Source organism: Pleurodeles waltl, chromosome 4_1 (genome assembly GCF_031143425.1).
Source record: "Pleurodeles waltl isolate 20211129_DDA chromosome 4_1, aPleWal1.hap1.20221129, whole genome shotgun sequence".
In the NCBI taxonomy this organism is placed as follows: domain Eukaryota; kingdom Metazoa; phylum Chordata; class Amphibia; order Caudata; family Salamandridae; genus Pleurodeles; species Pleurodeles waltl.
In genome coordinates this window covers 203,137,777-203,156,989 of record NC_090442.1, presented here as the reverse complement: position 1 = coordinate 203,156,989, position 19,213 = coordinate 203,137,777, and the positions used below count along the sequence as shown (strand labels likewise).

The following is a 19,213-nucleotide window of genomic DNA, read 5'->3' as shown; positions in this document are numbered from 1 at the left end:
TCAGAATGAGAACCTTTCAGACACCTTCTTTAAATAGTCCTGTAGCAGATAAAACAAAGGGATAGCTTGGCCCATTGTACTGTCCTCCTTGCTAACTTATAGTGTGAAACCTCACAAGGTAACAGCATCTGTGTCAGGCATTTAACCAGGCCCGATATCTCCGCATTCATGGTCATACCTTTCTCAATTACATCCCCTCCTCTTTGAATGACATAGTCATTGATTTGTCCTTACTGCTCAAACAAACGTAACAACATATAATAAGTGGAGTTCCAACGTATTGGCACCTCCTGTATCAGGGCTTTAACTGCACCTCTATTAGCAGGCTTAAAAAACCGCAGTTGCTTCCGGGCTTTAAAACAATGACTGAACTGAGTACAGATTTGTGTGTAGGTGGTATATTGCTGACTGTGTCTTCTTTTTTTAGAAACTCCTGAATAACCTGGTTGTTGCAGTGCGCCAAACACAGGGCACTGAAATAGCCACTGTCTGCCATGGCCTTCACTATGTTACTACCATTGTCCCTGGCAAAGAATCCAGTTAGAGTTAGTGGCAGAACTGAACACTAGCGAGCAAGGATTTTTAAAGGACACTACAACCAACAAATGAAATCGCTTTAAGCTATAAGAAGTATACTAAAAGTGTACACGAGGCTGAATGCTTAAACTCAACATAAAAGGGGAGGCGGTCCAGCACTAACAATTTTGTCAGCTTCCCATTGCATATACTTGCAATTGAGTAGTTGCAGTCATAGGGCTCATCCTCCCTAAACATGCCTATAATAGAAGCCTGGATTTTCTTCTTTTCTGCAGCCACTGATGCAGATGACTTTTGAGAAGTAGCTGGTAGTAGACTCAATGTGCGTCGTGAGGTAGTTATTGTATGCCATGTTGTCTACATCTGACTCTGAGTCTTCCTGTGCTATTGTGAGGTTGCTGTGGCTGGTGATTCTGGTGCACTGCTGGGGAAAGGGCCTGCTTGCCGTGAGGATGTCACCCTCTTCTTTCTAATCTCCCACCATGATTGGGCCAATTATGGCTGATGTTTCCCAGCTCTCCTCACCTTCACAACTACATCCAGCTAAATTTTAAGGTGTTCCTCCCACCACATTGTATAATGTTTTTCATATGGGTTGTTTGACCTCCAGTACCATAATGTGTACAAAGCTTACCCCGACAAACACTTGTGTGGCAAATTGAGCATTTTTCAATGTTCTCCTCTTGTTTGCTAATCGTAAAAAAGTCCCAAACCGGGGAGAAGTACTTTCTTACTGGGCCACTGCCAGTACCTGAAGAAGAACTGGAGGTAGGTGGGTGTATCATCAATTGCTTCTCTGGAGTGTGCATTTCTACTGAGGTAGGGGTTGATGTAGGTCTCATCTGGGGCTCTACAAATATGCCCTGGCAATGCTACCTGTGCCACATCTCCCAGAGCGGGTTGAGTAGTAATGTCAGACTCCTCTGTGCCAGCTTCCACAATGACTGGCTTGTCGTTATGATCCGCTTCATCGTCCTTTTCCATGTCTCTAAGGCTTTAAGGAACTTTTATTTTCCCTTGCCTCTGCTGGCATCTCCTGGTTTCTGCCTTGGTCCACGTAATGCCCCTATCATCATTATTAGAAGTGGTGCTTGGAGAAGATGGTGGAGTAGTACCCTTTCTTTTTCTTGCTGGAGATCTGGGAGCCACTGATTCTAAAAGAGGAGGTTCTTGCTCAGCAGAAACCTCCACTCTGTTCCACTCCAACTTTAGGAAGATCTATTATTGCTGGCTGCTATCCAACTTGCTCTGTTAGATTGGGGACTACTTTGCAAAAGGGACAAATCCAATTCAGCATCACTGCTCGTCAGTCTTGCCATGATTGCAGTGGCTGCCTCACTGACAGATATGGTCTTGGGCTTAGGTTAGGGTGGTGCTGTTGATGTGGGAGTGATGCTCTCAGTGTAATCCCCGTAATCCAGTGTGGCAGACACACGTCTCCCAAAAAAGGTTGTGGTCGACAAGTCACTAGTGAAAAGCTGCTTCTTCTCACTGACCAATTTGTTGGGATCAACTTTCTTTGGGGCCATCTTAAAGTTCTCAGTTGGCAGTGGCACTAAGCAACACAAGCAGAAGAGATTGGAGGAGTGGAATCACTGTACAGGCCTTCTCTTTGGCAGCATTGCAGGTGATGTCTCTTCTCTTGTGCACCTAAAAGCAACCATGCAAGAAAAACATGCAGTTAGTGAAACATGGCATTGCTGCAGTTTGAAATAGTACAGACAAATGCAATATTAGTGTGGTTGGTTACTTATGTAATACATACCAATTTAACCAAACACCTTAAAGTGAAACCACACCACCACATCATAAAATTTCACTTTAAATCAGGCAACACAACATGCAGATACAACTCTTTGCTTTATCTCCATCTGTTTTAAAGAAGACACCTTTGGTAGTCAGAGAGCGGTGATGTGTAAATGGAATAATCCTTAAAATACCTGTGGCAGCAGGTGATACAGGGGAAATGGAATAATCATTAAAAAAAAATATTATGCTGCTGATGCGTCTGCAGTGCACCACAGCCAGGATGTCCAGGAGAAAATGGAATGATATACCTAAAGAAAATTAATGCTGTGGGCCTATGGTGGATGGATGGATCAAGGCAAAATGCAGAATTAAATACATTGAAAGAATAAAGGATAAAAAATAAAAAATATAAAATATAAAATTGAAATTAAAAAATGTCAATGAAAATTAGAAAAATCAATTAAAAACAAGAAATTACATCACAAACTAAAAATAAATGACTAAAATAAAAAAAAAAAAAAAAAAATAAACACAAAATAAAAACAATAGTTAAACAAATAATCAATAATTTCTGATGTTTGTATGGGAGGGTAAGAAGAAAGAAACTTATTGTGAGGGAAGGACGTGCAAAATAAAAAATGGAAAAAAGAAAAGAAATAATATAAGCAATATTCATTACAATTCTTTTAGTATACATATATTACAATGAGCCCCAAGCATATCAATATACTGGTATCACATCAATTCATGCAAGCCTACTGCACAAGCACACAGGCTGGATGCACAAAATAGCCACCAGCCAACAACAGCGAGCAAGGAGGCATGAGGAACAAAGAACATATGCAAGCCTAGGGCAAAAACACACAGGCTGGATACACAAAATGGCTGCCAGCAACATTGTCAAACAACAACTGCGAACAAGGAGGCATGGAGAACAAAGAACACATGCAGGCCTATGGACATAGGCTACACAAAATGTCCCCTCGTCACATGGCATGGAGATCTAAGACAAATGGTAGACGATGACAAACACACACACACTCACACACACATGCACCCACACACACACTCACTGGCCAGAAAAAAGCAGCATCTTGGCAATGTTGAAGAAAACATTAACATTAATTCAGTAATGCAAAACACGAAAACTAACTGAGCTATAACAAATGTACAACACACATTCTCATATGTCATCAAACATTTCCTTGCAATATATATATATTTTCCAAACAAAAATGAACTGCTAACAACAGCCAACATTTTTAATTTAACCCAATGCCATCCCAATGCCATCTCTACCCTATATGAAGTTTTAAAACAATATACCACAGAGACATTTAGGTCATGCACTGATTACTACTCGTACTGGGCCTACTGGCTAGATGGCCCTTTGAAAGTCTAGGGCACACAGTAAAATAAAGCAATATTGCAAATGTAACAAACCTGGAGAAAAGGTACTGAGCTGTGAACTATTTTCCTTTACAAAAGACGAAAAATCAGTGAAATGCAAAAATAACTAGGCATCTACTTAATATCCAGGCCACAGACCACAATGCAATTAAAAACTCAAATAAAAGTACAAAGAAATGCTGATGCATGCCTTGTCAAACACAGAACACCCGTCATGTAATAGTTTTTAACCGTACTTGTGTGATCTCACAAAAAGAAAGTCCTTACATCCAAACGCATATATCCAGGAGACAAAGAGAGTGATTGTTCTACCTCAAAATCCAAGTGGAAAGTGACCAGAAGATGAACAAAGCCTCTGAGGAGCCTGCTGGACAGGAAGAGTAAGTTGAAGTGTCTGGGGCACTTCCTCCTGTTTATTAAAGAAAAAGGTTTCTCACACTAAAAAAACAACTTGAATGGTGCATTGAAGAAGAAAATCTATTCAAAAACCTCTTTTTGACAAGATTTAGATACATCTTAAGCAGAAAATATAATCGCGGTGCGGTCCACTCGCAGCAGCACTTTTATTTGCTGCTGCTGCGACTGGAAGTCGAGTGAGCAGGTGTGAAGTCTCACATTCGCTCAGTAGTGGCCCAAGAGTATTGTGGCACTCGCAGACAAGCACCAAAAAACAAATCTCATGTGGCCGACTGGGAAAAACTCCCCTTTGCGACAGATAGCATGGAATTTGGGAACGTGGGCACAATGTGTCTGAACTGCAAAAACTCCACAAGCTGAGTGGAGTTTTCTGCCCGGGCCTATCAAAAATGTAATTCTGATACAGAAACCCTCTTATAAATCAAAATTTCTTTTGGCTAACATGCAATGCATTCATCTGCAAAAATGTAAAACAAGAAGAAAGATATTAATGTTAGAATTTGTAGTATTTTTATAACAATAATGAATGACTTGGAGTTGGCTGTGCAGATAATAAAAAACACATCAGGAAATGTCAAGTGAATCAGTCTGTATTAAAAAAGAAAAACCAGAGTCCAACATCAATAAATTGTCCAAGCAAGTAGCAAACTGTCCAAAATAAAGTCATTCCTTTAAGCTAGAGGAGGCTGTCTGAATCACTTTCCTGGTTTGAGGGCAAAGGTCCCTGTCAATTTTTGGCCATTCTCCCCCTCTGTCTTTAACACAACTATCGTGAAGTCCTCCTCTAACACGGATGTTAAATGGTGGGCCATGGCAGGACCAGGCCCCCCTGCTACAGGTGGCTTCCTCTTTTTACCTGGTGGTGATGCCCGTCTCTGAGTCGATGATCCTCTTAATTACCCTGGTCCTGCTGTGATTAACCTTGGCCAACTTAGTCCACTAAACAGGAGATTGAAAAAAGAGAGAAATTTGAATTATTATGTTGACTTGTATCTGTCATGTGTGTTTACAGGAAAGGCAGCATACACCTCAGTGAAGCAGCCACTGGCTTCGCAGACAACTTGCATATTTATGGAGTGTCAGCGGTTTATGTTGAGGAAAAGGTGTGCTGCGTGGGGAAGTAGCTGAAGGTCCACATGGATGCAGTCAATAGCTCTAGCACACTAGGGAAGTGGACAAAGGCATAGAATTCCCCTGTGGCATATTGATATATTTGTGCACTCTGTTGATGCATCTCAGTACCTGATGCAAGCATTGATCTTGGCTTGCCTGTGAGATCCCAATGTTGTCAGAGTGACTCTCTGGATTGATCCATTTGCCATGAACTGTAGCACAGCCACTATTTTGATATAGGCAGAAATAGCCCAGGATCGGACTCTAGCAGAATCACACTCCTATTCCCAATCTGCAACCATATTAGGGATCACATCTGATGGGAAGCTATAGCTGGCAATGGCAGCTTCCCTGGCCATCCAAAAATAGTGATCCTTCGCCTGCAGACCCTCTCCCTCTAACAATTAATCCTCAAATAAGAGGCAAACCAACAAACACGTTCACAGACGTAATGAAGACAGAAAAAGTTGTTTGGTGTGTAAGTCAATTTCAGTGGTGAGCCTAGCTGTAATTGGTTGGTGCTGAAATATGCTTCAGTATTACACATGATTTCATACACAGGTTAATTCATTAGGATCTTTAAAAATGCAAAAGAAAACATTATTTTATTTGTCAATATATTTCTAAAGTTATTTGCTGGCTCCATTATTTTTTATGGGAGTGTGTTGCAGTACCAGTAGTTGGCCATGTGTACTGCTGGACATAATACAAGACTGGGCTGTAGAATATGTATTACTGCTGTGGGTCATTTTTGGCTCTAACAACTTTAGAAATGCAGTTAATGAATAGCAATGGTATCATTATATTGTGGGCAGGGCTTCGTCCATTCCTAAGCCCCTCCTTACTCCTCCTCAAGTGACTCCCATTTAGTAGTATTCCCCATTTTCCAGCCACTCCCCCATGCACCTCCCACATTTACTACAAAAATGTCCACTCAAGTAAGATATCACTAACAAAATGATAGATTGAGACAAAGAACTCAGAAAGGAGGTTTGTGAATAACATTTTTCAGCACAAGTAGTACTATGGTAATAATAGTAACTATACTACAAAATGCAGTCTGTTAGTAGTCCAATAATGTTCTGTAACCTTCCTCCTAGTAGCATTTCCCTGTGTAAATAAAAAATGATGCATTCTTAGCTGAAAACAATAAGTGAACAGTCCATTCTTGTAGAAAAAAACAATTCTAAATGAATTTTCAAGTTGATTTTATTAGTTTTAAACAACAACTGCTCATATTCTGGTAGACTGCATTGTCCTTGTGCTCCTGCGACAAGTAATCTGAACAAAATCTTGTTTACTCAATGTGATGAAGTGGTGTAATCTCAGGTATTTCACATCGTATCTGTGACAAGAAATGCCAGAGGTTACAGGAGATTATGCCCAGACTAAAGTATAAATCTTTGCTGAATTATTTATACGTTGAACATCTTTCACATGATACCTATAGATTTTAGTGGTTTTAGCAAAGGTGTTCATTGTAATGTACTTTGATCCATTATTATTTTTTTGAAAAAATTAAAAAAAGTATAACAAATATATGTACATTTTCAATCATCATTGGATTAATTTAATCAAGGGGTTATATATTTTGATTTCTGCAGTTCTAGATTTAGGACTTCTGGATACAGTGGCAGTGGTAGTTCTACTGTCTGTCTCCTTTTCCAAGGCTGAGTGCAACAGAAGTGTGAGAGCCCTTGAAGTTGTGCATTTTAAATTAGTATTTCCATACTGACTGGATCCGGTAGGGCACATCCCATCACGTCTTGCCAACAAGTTAACTTATGTTGAAGGAGTCAGGTTTATACAAAAAAAATCACTTTTTATTTAAAAGAGGATTAACACTTCCCAGATCCATGTATCTGCTAGATCTGTGGTGCGCTTGAAAGGACTGTAGAAGGTTCTCCAGAGCATTAACGATTTTGGTTAAAAATAAACCTAACACATAATAAATTTAGATAATATAAATAAGGAGATAGACTCTCTTTCCCTGTTGGTAAAAATGATACAGATTTAATGCCATGAGTAGTTGTAACTCCCTAATGTACATGTTTCGGTTGCAAAAACATACAAAAACTGTCAAAGTCCTGTGAAATTCATACTGTTTTCATATGTGCTTCAGCTCTTGTGTCCATTTGGCTGTAGCCTATCTTTATATTTCCTTTGATTTGAAGTATGTGGGAAAAAAATACAGGCAAAAAGCTTCTTTCCAGCTCTTTCCAGGTCAAATACTGCTTCATCCTTTTCCAGAATCCATTTGCTCCAGCCCAGCTCGAGTGGTGATGATAAGAAGTAATTGGATTGTCAAAGTAATAAGAATATCAATCAATAAAATGTGCTATAAAAACTGTCCATTTGTTGCCAGCATCCTAACAGTTTGATTCGTGCTCTGCCGGAGCTAAGTGCACAGCCTCTGAAGGTGATGGATCTGAAAAAATGTTCTTTGGATCTGGCAGCCTCTGAGGCAGTTCCACATCTGAACTGGTGAGCTGGCGCCACCTCTGAAAAACAGAAAAAAGCCACTGAACGTAAACAGACATTTTATCATACTATGAGCTGCCCTGCGTGGTATTAGATATAATCCTGGCTGGCAGTTGGTGTCTGAAACTCTACTGCTAACTTTTATCTAGATCATAAACCACCAGGTATATGGCAGAAGAAATAATTTGCATAATTTTCACTTTGATGTAGCTTAAATGTGTGGATTTCTTTCCATTCCTTTCCCTTGACCTCCTTGCCCTTCCAGTCCCTCCCTCCCCTTTCGTCTTCTATTCTGTCGTCCTCTCTCCTATCCTCTCTGCTTCTATTTCTCATCCTCGCCTCCATTTTCCTTTTTCTCCCCCTCTCTTTTTTGTTCCCCTCGCCATTTTACATATAGATATTTCATAAGGAGTTGGTACAGCAGCAATTTCTTACTGCTGCAATTGGTAAGACTTTTCATCCTTGGTGTGGTCTCCCTTAACTTTTTACCTCTGTTTCCCAGGTTGTTGAAGTGTGCTGGACTCTTAATTTGCTGTTTTTGTTACTCTGGGCACTTTACCACTGCTAACCAGTGCGAAAGTGCAAGGGCTCCTTTACAAAATGTGTGTGTAATGAGCTTATCCATGATTGGCATATTTGATTTACTAGTAAGTCCCTAGTAAAGTGCACTAGAGGTGCCAGGGCCTGTAAATAAAATGCTACTAGTGGGCCTGCAGCACTGTTTGTGCCACCCACATAAGTAGCTCTGTAATTATGTCTCAGACCTGCCATTGCAGTGTCTGTGTGTGCAGTTTTAACTGTAAATTCGACTTGGCAAGTGTACCCACTTGCCAGGCATAAACCTTCCCTTTTCTTACATGTCAGACACCCCTAAGGTAGGCCCTAGGTAGCCCCAAGGGGAGGGTGCAGTGTATGGTTAAGGTAGGTGGGGGCTACCTTTAAATCTGATTAAAGTGTAGATTCCCTTTGGGAGCGGATGGGCATGTGGAGTTTGGGGTCTCTGAGCTCACAATTTAAAAATACATATTTTAGTAAAATTGATTTTAAGATTGTGTATTTGGAAATGCCACTTTTAGAAAGTGAGCATTTTCTTGCTTACACCATTTCTGTGACTCTGCCTGTTTGTGGATTCCCAGTCTGGGTCAGTTTGACAGTTGGGCTGGTTGCACCTCACACTAGACAGTGACACAAAGGGATCTGGGGTGTCGTCTGCATTTCCTGATGAGCCATCTGTGCTAGGAGGGAAGAGAGGAGTGGTCACTTACACCTGAAGGGGCTGTGCCTGTCCTCACACAATTCAGTCTCCAACCCCCTAGTGAGTGTCTGGGGCCTGGCCTGAGCAAGGCAGGCTTTCACATTCAACAGAGACTTTACTTTGAAGTAGGCCTACTTCGAAGGAGAAATTCGGTATAAGAAGGGCACCCAAAACCACAGACTTTAGAACACTTCTGGAAACAAGAGGAATCTCTGCCTGGAGAAGAGCTGAAGAACTGAGGAAGAAGAACTGTCCTGCCTGTGACTGTGCTTTGTGGAGCTATCCAGCAGTTGCTGCTTCTGCCAGAGTAAGAGGGCAAAGACTGGACTTGGTGTGCCTTTCATCTTGAGAAGAAATCTCCAAGGACTTGATTTAGAGCTTTCCTCCTGTTGTTTGAAGACTCAGAGACTCCTACTCTGCCCTGTGGTGCCCATCCAGTTCCTGGGACCCTGAAAGGAGACGCTGGTAGCCTAAGAGGAGGAAATCCACGCACAGAGCACCGTGCGGGGAAAAGATCAACGTGACTCCGATCTGTAAGAAATTACTGCCGGCTCCGTGGCTGATAATCGACGCTCTCCGTAAACGCGACCGAAGAATATACGCACGAAGCTGGAGAAATGACATGCAGCATCGCTGACGGAGGCTAGGAGATCGCAACCCGTGCTGCGTGGTTTTTGGATCATCATGCAGCTGGATTTCCAATGCAAGTATTGCTGGGCGTTTAAAAACAATGCAAGGCCTGCCCGGACCTGAGAGTGCTGACCGGATTGACATATCGCTCTCCTGCAGAGAGAAGAAACGACACGCATGACCCGACAAAAGGAGAAACAACGCAAGGTCTTGCTCTTGAGTGGAATCAACGCATCGCAAGCCCTTTTTGATGCACACTTGCCCGTGTGGAATTATTTTGATGCACCCAAGGTACATTTTCACGCTAACAGTGTTAGTGTGTGTTTAAAACTACTTAAAGACTTTTTTTGATTTTAAATTGATAACTTCACTTGTGGATTGTGGATTTTTGTCATTTTGGTCTTGTTTTGTTTAGATAAATATTCCCTATTTTTCCAAACCTGTGTTGTGTCATTTTGTAGTGTTTTCATTAAGTTACTGTGTGTGTTGGTATAAATACCTTACATCTAGTACTCTGAAGTTAAGCCTACTGCTCTGCCAAGCTACCAAGGGGGTAAACAGAGGTTAGCTGATGATGATTCTCTTTTACCCTGAATAGAGTGAGGGTCCTTCCTTGAACAGGGGGTAACCTGACTGTCAACCAAAGGCTCCATTTCTAACAGTAATACCATGCAAAATCAGTGCTAAAACTGTACAGTAAATATAGTTTTTCGTTTTAGATGCAAGTCACCTCCTTCATTTCACACCTATTTTACAATGCCTACTGTCAGATAAGGTTTGCACTTTAAGGCATTAGCGTGAATAGCTGGATTAAAACCAGATTATTACTTGATATGATGAAAGAGTGGGAAACAAAAGTTGCCATCACCAGGAGAATTCATGGCTTTCCCTCTTTTCCTCTACCCCTGTACTATGTCGCTCCACCCAGATCTCAACAGACCTAGGAGAGGAGGGAGAATACAAGCAGCTCTTTGCCTGCACTAACTGACAAGTGGAAGCCATACGGAACATAATAAAAACACAGATAGATAAAAAGTGAAGATAGGAAATGTTTTTCATTTCCAGTTTCTGGATGACATCACAGACAATGTGAACTTTGCTCTCTTTCTCTATTTGATGTCACTCAACACTCCTTAATGAAAAACACTTCTGTTTTTCACATTGACTCATCAATAATTCTTTATGTTATGAAGCCTCTATCATCTAGACCAGATTGCAAAATCTGGTTATTCACTGCAGTGACGTAGCAACAGCGGTAATGAAAAGTTTGTTCTACATCATAAAGGAATTCCAGGCTACTCTAACAGGGCTCTCTGAAGGCCTGTCGGTGCAGCACTGGTTCTAGCACAGCTTTTGGAAGGGAGAGGCTAGGGTGACAGAGTACAGGGGGTGGTGAGGTTCATAGCAGGAGGCCATTTTTCTAACATTTGGGACAGGGAGCTGAAGAAATGCTGTGTATGGTTCCTCCATTACTCCGCTTACCCTGTGTAGTAGTTGAAAATTGGGGCAGATGATTTGAGTGAGCCATATGTAACATTAAATTAAAGATGTGTAACAGTGAATAACAGGGATGCTTTTCATTTCATGGTTTGTTGTCTATTTGATGTTACTCAGAGCCCACCAGTAAAAAACATGCCCATTTTACGCTGTTACTCAACTATAATTCTATATGTCTCATCATGGTTCTGCTAACACCTCTTTAATCGCTGTCATTCTAGAAACTAGCTCATCCATTTCAAGTAACCTTGACCTTATCTGCTTGCCCCGTTGTAGTCTGATTTTCTCTCCTGCACATAAACTAGCTTAAATCTTCTAATTATGTATTTTTGTTGCACATAGCTGTGCACTCAACTTTATTTTGTATTTCTGCATTGTTTGCTTCCCTCTACCAATATGTTTACCCTCCCACACTGTCTTAAAGACATACAGTTTATTCATATGTGATACATCCTTTTGTTTTTCTACAAATAGAAATAATTGTGTGTATGTACAATGGAAGTTGCTGCTTTCTCTATCACTTAGGATAGAATACCACATCAGCAGATTCATCTAAAACCTACCCTCCCTATCCTGGCACTAAGCAACTAAGCAAACTAAGAATCTGGCGGTTGCTTCAGTTGTGATTTTTTTTCTAGGGGAGACCACAACTCCTTTATGCTTTGAAGGGCTATGGTGGTTGCCATTTGCTGCTACACTGCAGTTAAGGTTTTAATCCTTACCCATTTGTTTGGGAATCAACATGGCTATCACATATTCAGATTCAAATCCTCAATGAATATACTAGATGGGCTCATTGGGACATGCTTTCCAACAGTTCATGTGGGTAAAACATTCCACTCGTCTGAGGCCGAATTCTTCGAGACACAATATATAAAAATAACTCACATTTGTCTGGGTAATAGACTGCAAACAAGGGCATGTTTGCCAGATGAAAATGGTAGGCAGTTATTTTACATTCTTAATGTGTTGAGCAACCGTGCATTCAACGGGAGGGGTTTGGTCAATTGGTTCTGTGTCCTGATCATTGCTTTACAAATTCTGATGACATATCTTTGATAAAATGAAGAATTTATCACCTACCAGGAGTCAAAACTCACCTCAGTCATGGAGCCTTTGATGGAGTAGAGTTTGTAGATGATCCAGAGTGGGATGCAGATCATGGAGGATATGGCCAGCATCCAGCCTACAGCATCACCCCACCATGGGTATACATACTTTTTGTTGTATGTCAGGGGCGTATATTTAATAATAGAGAACAGGAAGGTTGCCTGTAGAGGAGAACAGAAGAAAAGGTCTAGACCTGATGAGACCAATATGCATCAACAAAGACCAAAGACTGAGATGAAGTATTATTTGAGTCACCCACAACACAGTCCTCGAGTGGATTGATCTGACTGCCCTTTCGAGTGCACTGATCTAGCAGCATGTGGATTATTATCAGAATTTACATTGAACATTCTTTGTTCCTGATGCAAGACACTGAAAATATGGGTTCCCAAATTAGAAATTTTGGGTAGAAGTACTATTTTTCACATGTACCCCTTCAAAAAAACAAATTTAATTATAACTACTAGAAATCCAGAAATTAACCCCAAAAACTTGAAACAAAGGGCACGTTTTGAAACAAATCAGACCAAGTGTACATACTCAAACTACATTTCTTGGATATGTGCTACATTACCATCTTTTCCTAAATCTATACATAAAACAAGTAGCCAAATCAGATAACTTTCGACTAAACCTTCTTTGGGTGATGGCCCGTTACTTAATCAAATGACTTATGAGTGTCTTTTAAGGTCCACTTGTTATTCAACATTGACACAACCAACACTGTGCTGAATAGCTTCCCAGTTACAACAATCATTCAGGCATGCACATTTTACTTCATTGACCCTAGCTGTGCTTTGATGACTGGCATTCACGTTTCACATTGACTCACAGGTGTCATCCTCTTTTCACAAACCTTCCAGACACTTCAGCTCATCAGGACTCCTATTTGCACACATCCCATGCATATGTATAACCAGATCCCACAGAACCCAGGCATAGCATGCATCCTATGCTTATGGAAAACCAGACCCAGGAATCAAGCCTTCTCCTACATTCCTCCTAGAGTATAGAACAAACTACCACTACATGTAAGAGCCTCCTCAATCTCTGAATTCTGCAAGAAGCTTAAGACCTGACTTTTTTAGTAGACCCACTAGACCATAGGTTTCGCTACATTCTCACCATCTCAGCACCAGGACACCTTCCTAGGTGATACTGCACTTTGCAAATTTGCATAATGTCCCAATCTACCAGAGGCAATATTGATCTGCTTCCATGGTGATGATTTAATCGATGATCCAGGTGCTACAATCATATCACACCAGGCTAACAGTCCCTTAGTCAAGCTAAAGGAAACCAGATTCAATTGTCAATTGCCTTATTGTACCTTACTAATGGATATGGAGTTTCTTTGCAAATTTGTTGAAGAATTAGAAGCCTCTAAAGTAAGAAAATTCTAACATTGCACAAGGCTTGATTAAAAAATCACAAAAAATGCATCACAGTCCTTCTTAAGATATTCTTAAGCTGAACACGAATAATATGAAACTTACTCTTTCCTCATAATATTCTGACACACCTTACCCAAATATCCTCATTCGCAGCACAAGGAAAAATCTCAGTATGGGATGAAGTGCATCCCACACTACAGACACCATCAGCCGCCAGTTAACACAGTGAAGCCTAATACTGCAGACCCCACCGGATGTTCTCGTTTAGATTTTAGAAACAAAGGGAAGACATAGATCCCTACTGGGCCTCTATGGGTCTGGTGTTACATTCAATACCCAGCCCTACACTATCCTTGTTGTGCATCTTTCCTATTTCCTTTTCACACACATTCAAAGTAGCCACTCACTCAACCACGTTCATCCACTCCTGGCAACCTCATCAACATTTCACTCAACATATCATACAGCAGACACTTCTGATGTACATTTTGCTTCATTCTGGCCAACAGTTGCCTTACAGCAGACATAGAACACTTCACCACAAAATGTAACTATTTCCAGAAAGAGCTTTACAAACCTTCCCTGCTGCCACCTTAATCCCAGGAAACCTTTCAGCTAGCCATTGTTCATTAGGAAGGGCACAAACATGTTGTCAGCTTGGTTAATTTTTTTCTCTAAACACAATATTATCCTCCCTTCTTATAGGGCATAGTCAATAGCTCCATGAGATCTTACCACACACACAGCTGGAGTCACAAACTGCCAGCAGTACTTGATCAACAGCAGTGGCCTGTAGCCAATCATGTGTTCAATATCATCATAGAATTTATCTGCACCTGAAAAAATGAGAAAGTGGATTTGTTTTATGAACAGGAGCATGAGAACAAAAAATGTGCAAGCACAGTGCTGGCTTTTAAACCATTAGGGACCCTGATTCTCCCACTGATTGAAGGAGACAGTGTGTGGCAGACATGTCACACGTTATTGCATAGCCTGGGGCAACTTGGTTGTATGTATATATCAATACTATCCTCCAGGGAAAACAAATAAATCATGGCAGCTCCATAGCATCCAGTGCCATTTAGTGGTATGGTCACCTTTAACATCCCATTCACAAATGAGGTGCACAGACTTTTATGAAGGGTGGGGTGTGAAGCGTTATACCACCTTTGCACTACAGTTGTGGGTGCAGCTGGTGGGTGCACTCATTCCTCTTTACCTATATATTTATTTATGGTACATCTGTATTGTCGTCTGTGGATTCAATGTTTTGTATCTGTATATGCATTCAATGTACTTCTTTATAGAATTTCTCATATGTGTTATGGGCGGCTAAACCTTCATTTCTCGATGCAACCTCTAATTCCCATCTAAGAGTGGTGTTTTGCAAACACATGCTGCAACAAGCTTAAAATCTCTGGCACAGTTATGAGCCACAACAGGAAAGGAAGTAGTGCATGGTCAACATATCTAAAATTGTCTATACTGCATCGGAAGCAGATAAATTGTGGACTAAATCACTTCCTTGTTTATCTATGGTTAAGCTTTTTACTAAGTACAATTTCTCTAAGTCACGCAGGACAGTAATGTTTTGCAAAATTTGCATCATCACTTTTTGATCCAGCAGATGGGCAACTGCACCTGAAGCAGCCCTGGGAGCTCAAATGGAAAAGACAGTTAAGTAGGTACCGACTCTGCTTCATTCCAATAAGAAACGTCAGGCATGATAGGATTAAGGGAGAAACAGCCCCCAGATAATAAGTATTGCTGTTTATGAGAGGCTGCAGAAGATTAATTAATTCACGTTGTCTGCATTTGACCTAATTTAGTTAAGCCCTGGAAATTATGACTAAAACCCAATACTTAGATTTTTAAATATCCAATCCTGTAACACAGCAGTGGATGCCTTTATGAAGGGTGTTTCTGGACAGCTTACCTATGGTTCCTCAAATTTATTAAGTTTGTCCTGGAAGAACTGTGCAGCGCAGTTAATAAATTGCAGCCAGAAGGTCAGGACCTTCTGTATTTTGGTATCTTTAGTATAGTGGCATAATGCATATCATGGCATGTGGGACCTAGTCACTCTTTTTTTATTTTAAATATTGTATGAAAAATACCTATTTGTTTGCTAACAGTAAGATAAACAAGGTGCCATTTTGTTATTAAGATACTGCAGAATCCACTTAACTTTTTGAATGAAAGAGTGGCTTTCTTTGAAGATCAGCAGCTGTACTTTTTGACTAATATGGACCAATTCAGGTATATGTGGAGCAAAGATACATATTGTTATATAGGCCATGAAACAGACATTATCTATTTCCAAATGTAAACATGGCTCCTTATATAACAACTCATAGCCTTTGGAAATACCATTTTTCAGTTCAGCACACTGCCCTTTGTTAGTCACTAGATCAAAGCTGATCCATTAGGACAGTGGTTCCCAACCTGTGGTCTGGGGAACATGGGGGGCCCATGAAGGCTTCTCAGGGAGTCCACAACTGCTTAGATAATTGACTAATATTACCAGATTAATAAAGTGCAAATAAAGTGCATATAAAGAAAGTGGCTAAATGTGCAATTTAAAATTTAAAAACGTACTGTAAATGTCAAGGAATTTGAAAATGGAGGCTAAAAACTAAACCAATATCCTCAGATTGAATTGTGGGAGCAGTGCAGATGCATCAACCAGAATACAGTATGGACAAATGCTGTCTTCAATTGAATTTAGGAAAACTCCAACCTTCGTATTATTATTATTTTTTATTTTATTCTTATTTGTTTGCAAATTAAATAAAATGTGTTATCATTTGTATGTTTGATGGATGCTTGTTTCTGTATTTTTTTGTATTGCTTTGCAGTTCAAATCATTGACAATTTTTATGCCGGTGTCCCTGGATTCTGGTAATGACTCACTTGGGGGTCCCCGACTTCCAGCAGTGACTCAGTGCAGGGTCCCCGGATTCTAATAATGATTCAGTGGGGGTCCCTGGCTTTCAGTAATGCGTCAAAAGGATGGGGCCCACTGTAATAAGACATATGGCATAAAATCACATATTGATACACAGGCCTAGTAGGAACCACCTTATTTTCAAATGTATGAGCAAAGCACCTATTAGACCTGTCATCCTTAGGGTAGTCTTCTCCCAAATGTTTTGCCTGCTTACCTTCTGTTTTTGCTGATTCTTTTTGTTGACCATAGGACTCTGAACACTTTACCACTGATGACCAGTGTTAAAGTGCATGTGCGTCTCCCCTAAACATGGTAATATTGGTGTATACACAGTTGGCATATTTAATTTATGTGTAAGTCCCGTGTAAAGTTGTAAACCGTATACCCAGGGCCTGTAGCACAGCTTGTGCCACATAAACAAGTAGCTCTTTAAACATGTCTCAAGCCTGCTGCTACAGAGCATGTGTGAGCAGTTTTACTGCCCCTTCAACTTGGCATTTAAAAACCTTTGCTAAACTTAAACTCCCCTTTTATCATATTTAGGTTGCCCCTAAGGTAGGCCCTAGGTAGCCCATAGGGCAGGGTGCTGTGTAAGTAAAAGGCAGGGCATGTGCCTATAGGGTTTGCATGTCTTACTAGTGAAAAACACCCAAATTCATTTTTCACTACTGTAAAGGCCTACTCCTCTCATAGGGCAACATTGGGAATTCCTTAATACAATTTTAAGCTGCAATTCGGGTTAGAAAGGTGTAGCTGTGTCATGTTTCATATATTTGGAATGGTAATGTAAATCCTCTTTACTGGTAAGGCATGATTTAACATTACTATTTGAGAAATACCACTATTTGAAAGTGGGCATTTTCCTTGCTCCTACAGCTCCGTGTGCCTGCAGCCTGTCTCCAATACACATCTGGGGTGGGTGACAGCTACACTTTTTGCATTCCCTCAAGACAGCCACAAACACAGGAAGGTCAGGTGTGTCTGAGCGTTCACCTGCATTCATCTGCATTGTGATGGCCCTTCCTGAGGAGGAAAGGAACAAGGGGCTGACACTCCCATCTAAAGAGGCAATGGCCTGACCCCACACAAAGGGTTGATTACCCCCCAGAGATAGTCTGGAGCCAGGGCTGAGAAAGAAGTAAAGGTGCTTCTTTGAAGTCAATCCCACTTCAAAGGCACATTTGGGTATAAGTACTTTGTCTGACCCCCCCCAATCAGACACTTCTAGTCCTACAACTGGACTTTTTCAGAAGAACTGCTGTGCTGTATCAAGGACTGTTACTCTGCTGAACTGCTGACCTGGAAGGACTACTTTTCTGCTGTGCTGCCCTGCTGTCTGCTGCTCTCCGACCCTGCTGGGGGAAAGCATGACCCAGCCCAAAGTGATCTTCAAGGGCTTGTTGACTTGCCTCCTGTATTGAGACTAAGGGAACTCAAAGTCTCTTCCTCTGCTCATGCTTGAATCACTGGAATTGATACTTGCATCAGCAAAATTGATGCATCTCCTGCATGCTGGAAGCGGTGACCGATGATCCTGGAGTAAAATCAGCGCATCACACTTTAGCCTGAGTAGCATCTCGGGAACCGCTGCATTGACCGATGCATACTCTGCTTGCTGGAAGCAGCACCCGGTGCATCGCCATTGACACAGCTCTGAAGGACAATAGACACATCCCTTCGACAGAGTGGAGAAACTCAGCACATAGGTGTTGGAACCAGCACATTGTGGGTTTGATGCTCATCTTGGGAATCCAATGCATTACCATATATATGTGTGAAAAATCAATGCATCCCTCAACTGCGGGAGTCACATTGATATATCTACCAATGCATTGATCTGCATCACATACTTACGACAAGGAACAAGGTAGTCTGCTCCAAGGGACCTGCGGAGCTCATGTACCTGTAGCAACACAAAAGGCTGATGAAACTTTTCAGCCACTCACCCCCCCCAGTCACAGATCTGTGTTTAATCCATCACTCTTCTGCTCACCAGGCCACCCCAGTTTGGATCCAGCCATATACAAATCAATCTTGACCCCATGGGAACAGTCCAGCTCGAACTGCCAGGCCAGGTCCTCTTTGGACCAGAAACAAGCATCCTAAGACCATTTTCAGGGTATCACCTTTCATCAGCCAGGCTAGCTTGAATACAGTGGCGCAGTGAGCAAGGCACCCACGTCTAGGCATACCCTTCCCACCTAGGGCAACTTTAGCAACACAAAACGATGATGGAAAGACAATGGATTAAACCCAGATCTGTGACTGGGGGTGAGTGGTTGAAAAGTTTCAGCACTCCGTCCATCATCCTTTTGTGTTGCTAACATTGCCCTAGGTGGGAAGGGTATGCCCAGACCTTCAGTCCCTTGCTCACTGTGCCACTGGATTCAAGATAGCCTGGCTGATGAAGGGTGATACCCTGAAACCGGTCCCAGAATGCTTGTTTTCGGTCCAGGGTGATACCCTGAAACTGGCCCAGGATGCTTGTTTCTCTTGTACCTGGCCTGTGCTCTATTGCAATGGGCTTGAACTGTTGACTTTTCCCTGGTCCAGCATGACCTCAACTAACCCCTAAAGAGTTATATGCTTCTAAGTGCTATTTTTATGCTTATGCCTCCAAAATGCATATCTCACTTGACTTATTGGATTTTTGTTGCATTGGTCTTGTTT

At 41.3% G+C, this 19,213-nt stretch overlaps 1 protein-coding gene across 1 annotated transcript in view; it reads right to left on the bottom strand.

Annotated features, from left to right (window-relative positions):
- Positions 1 to 6,417: 6,417 nt before the first annotated feature.
- LOC138287575 (sodium- and chloride-dependent GABA transporter 2-like) overlaps positions 6,418 to 19,213 on the bottom strand; it is a 684,685-nt gene continuing 671,889 nt past the window's right edge. The window contains exons 13-15 of the mRNA XM_069228134.1: positions 14,329 to 14,429; positions 12,190 to 12,360; positions 6,418 to 7,727 (exon numbers count right to left, since the gene is read on the bottom strand). Coding sequence (XP_069084235.1) covers positions 7,596 to 7,727; positions 12,190 to 12,360; positions 14,329 to 14,429 — 404 coding nt within the window. The 3' untranslated portion in view covers positions 6,418 to 7,595. The remainder of the gene's footprint in view (positions 7,728 to 12,189; positions 12,361 to 14,328; positions 14,430 to 19,213) is intronic.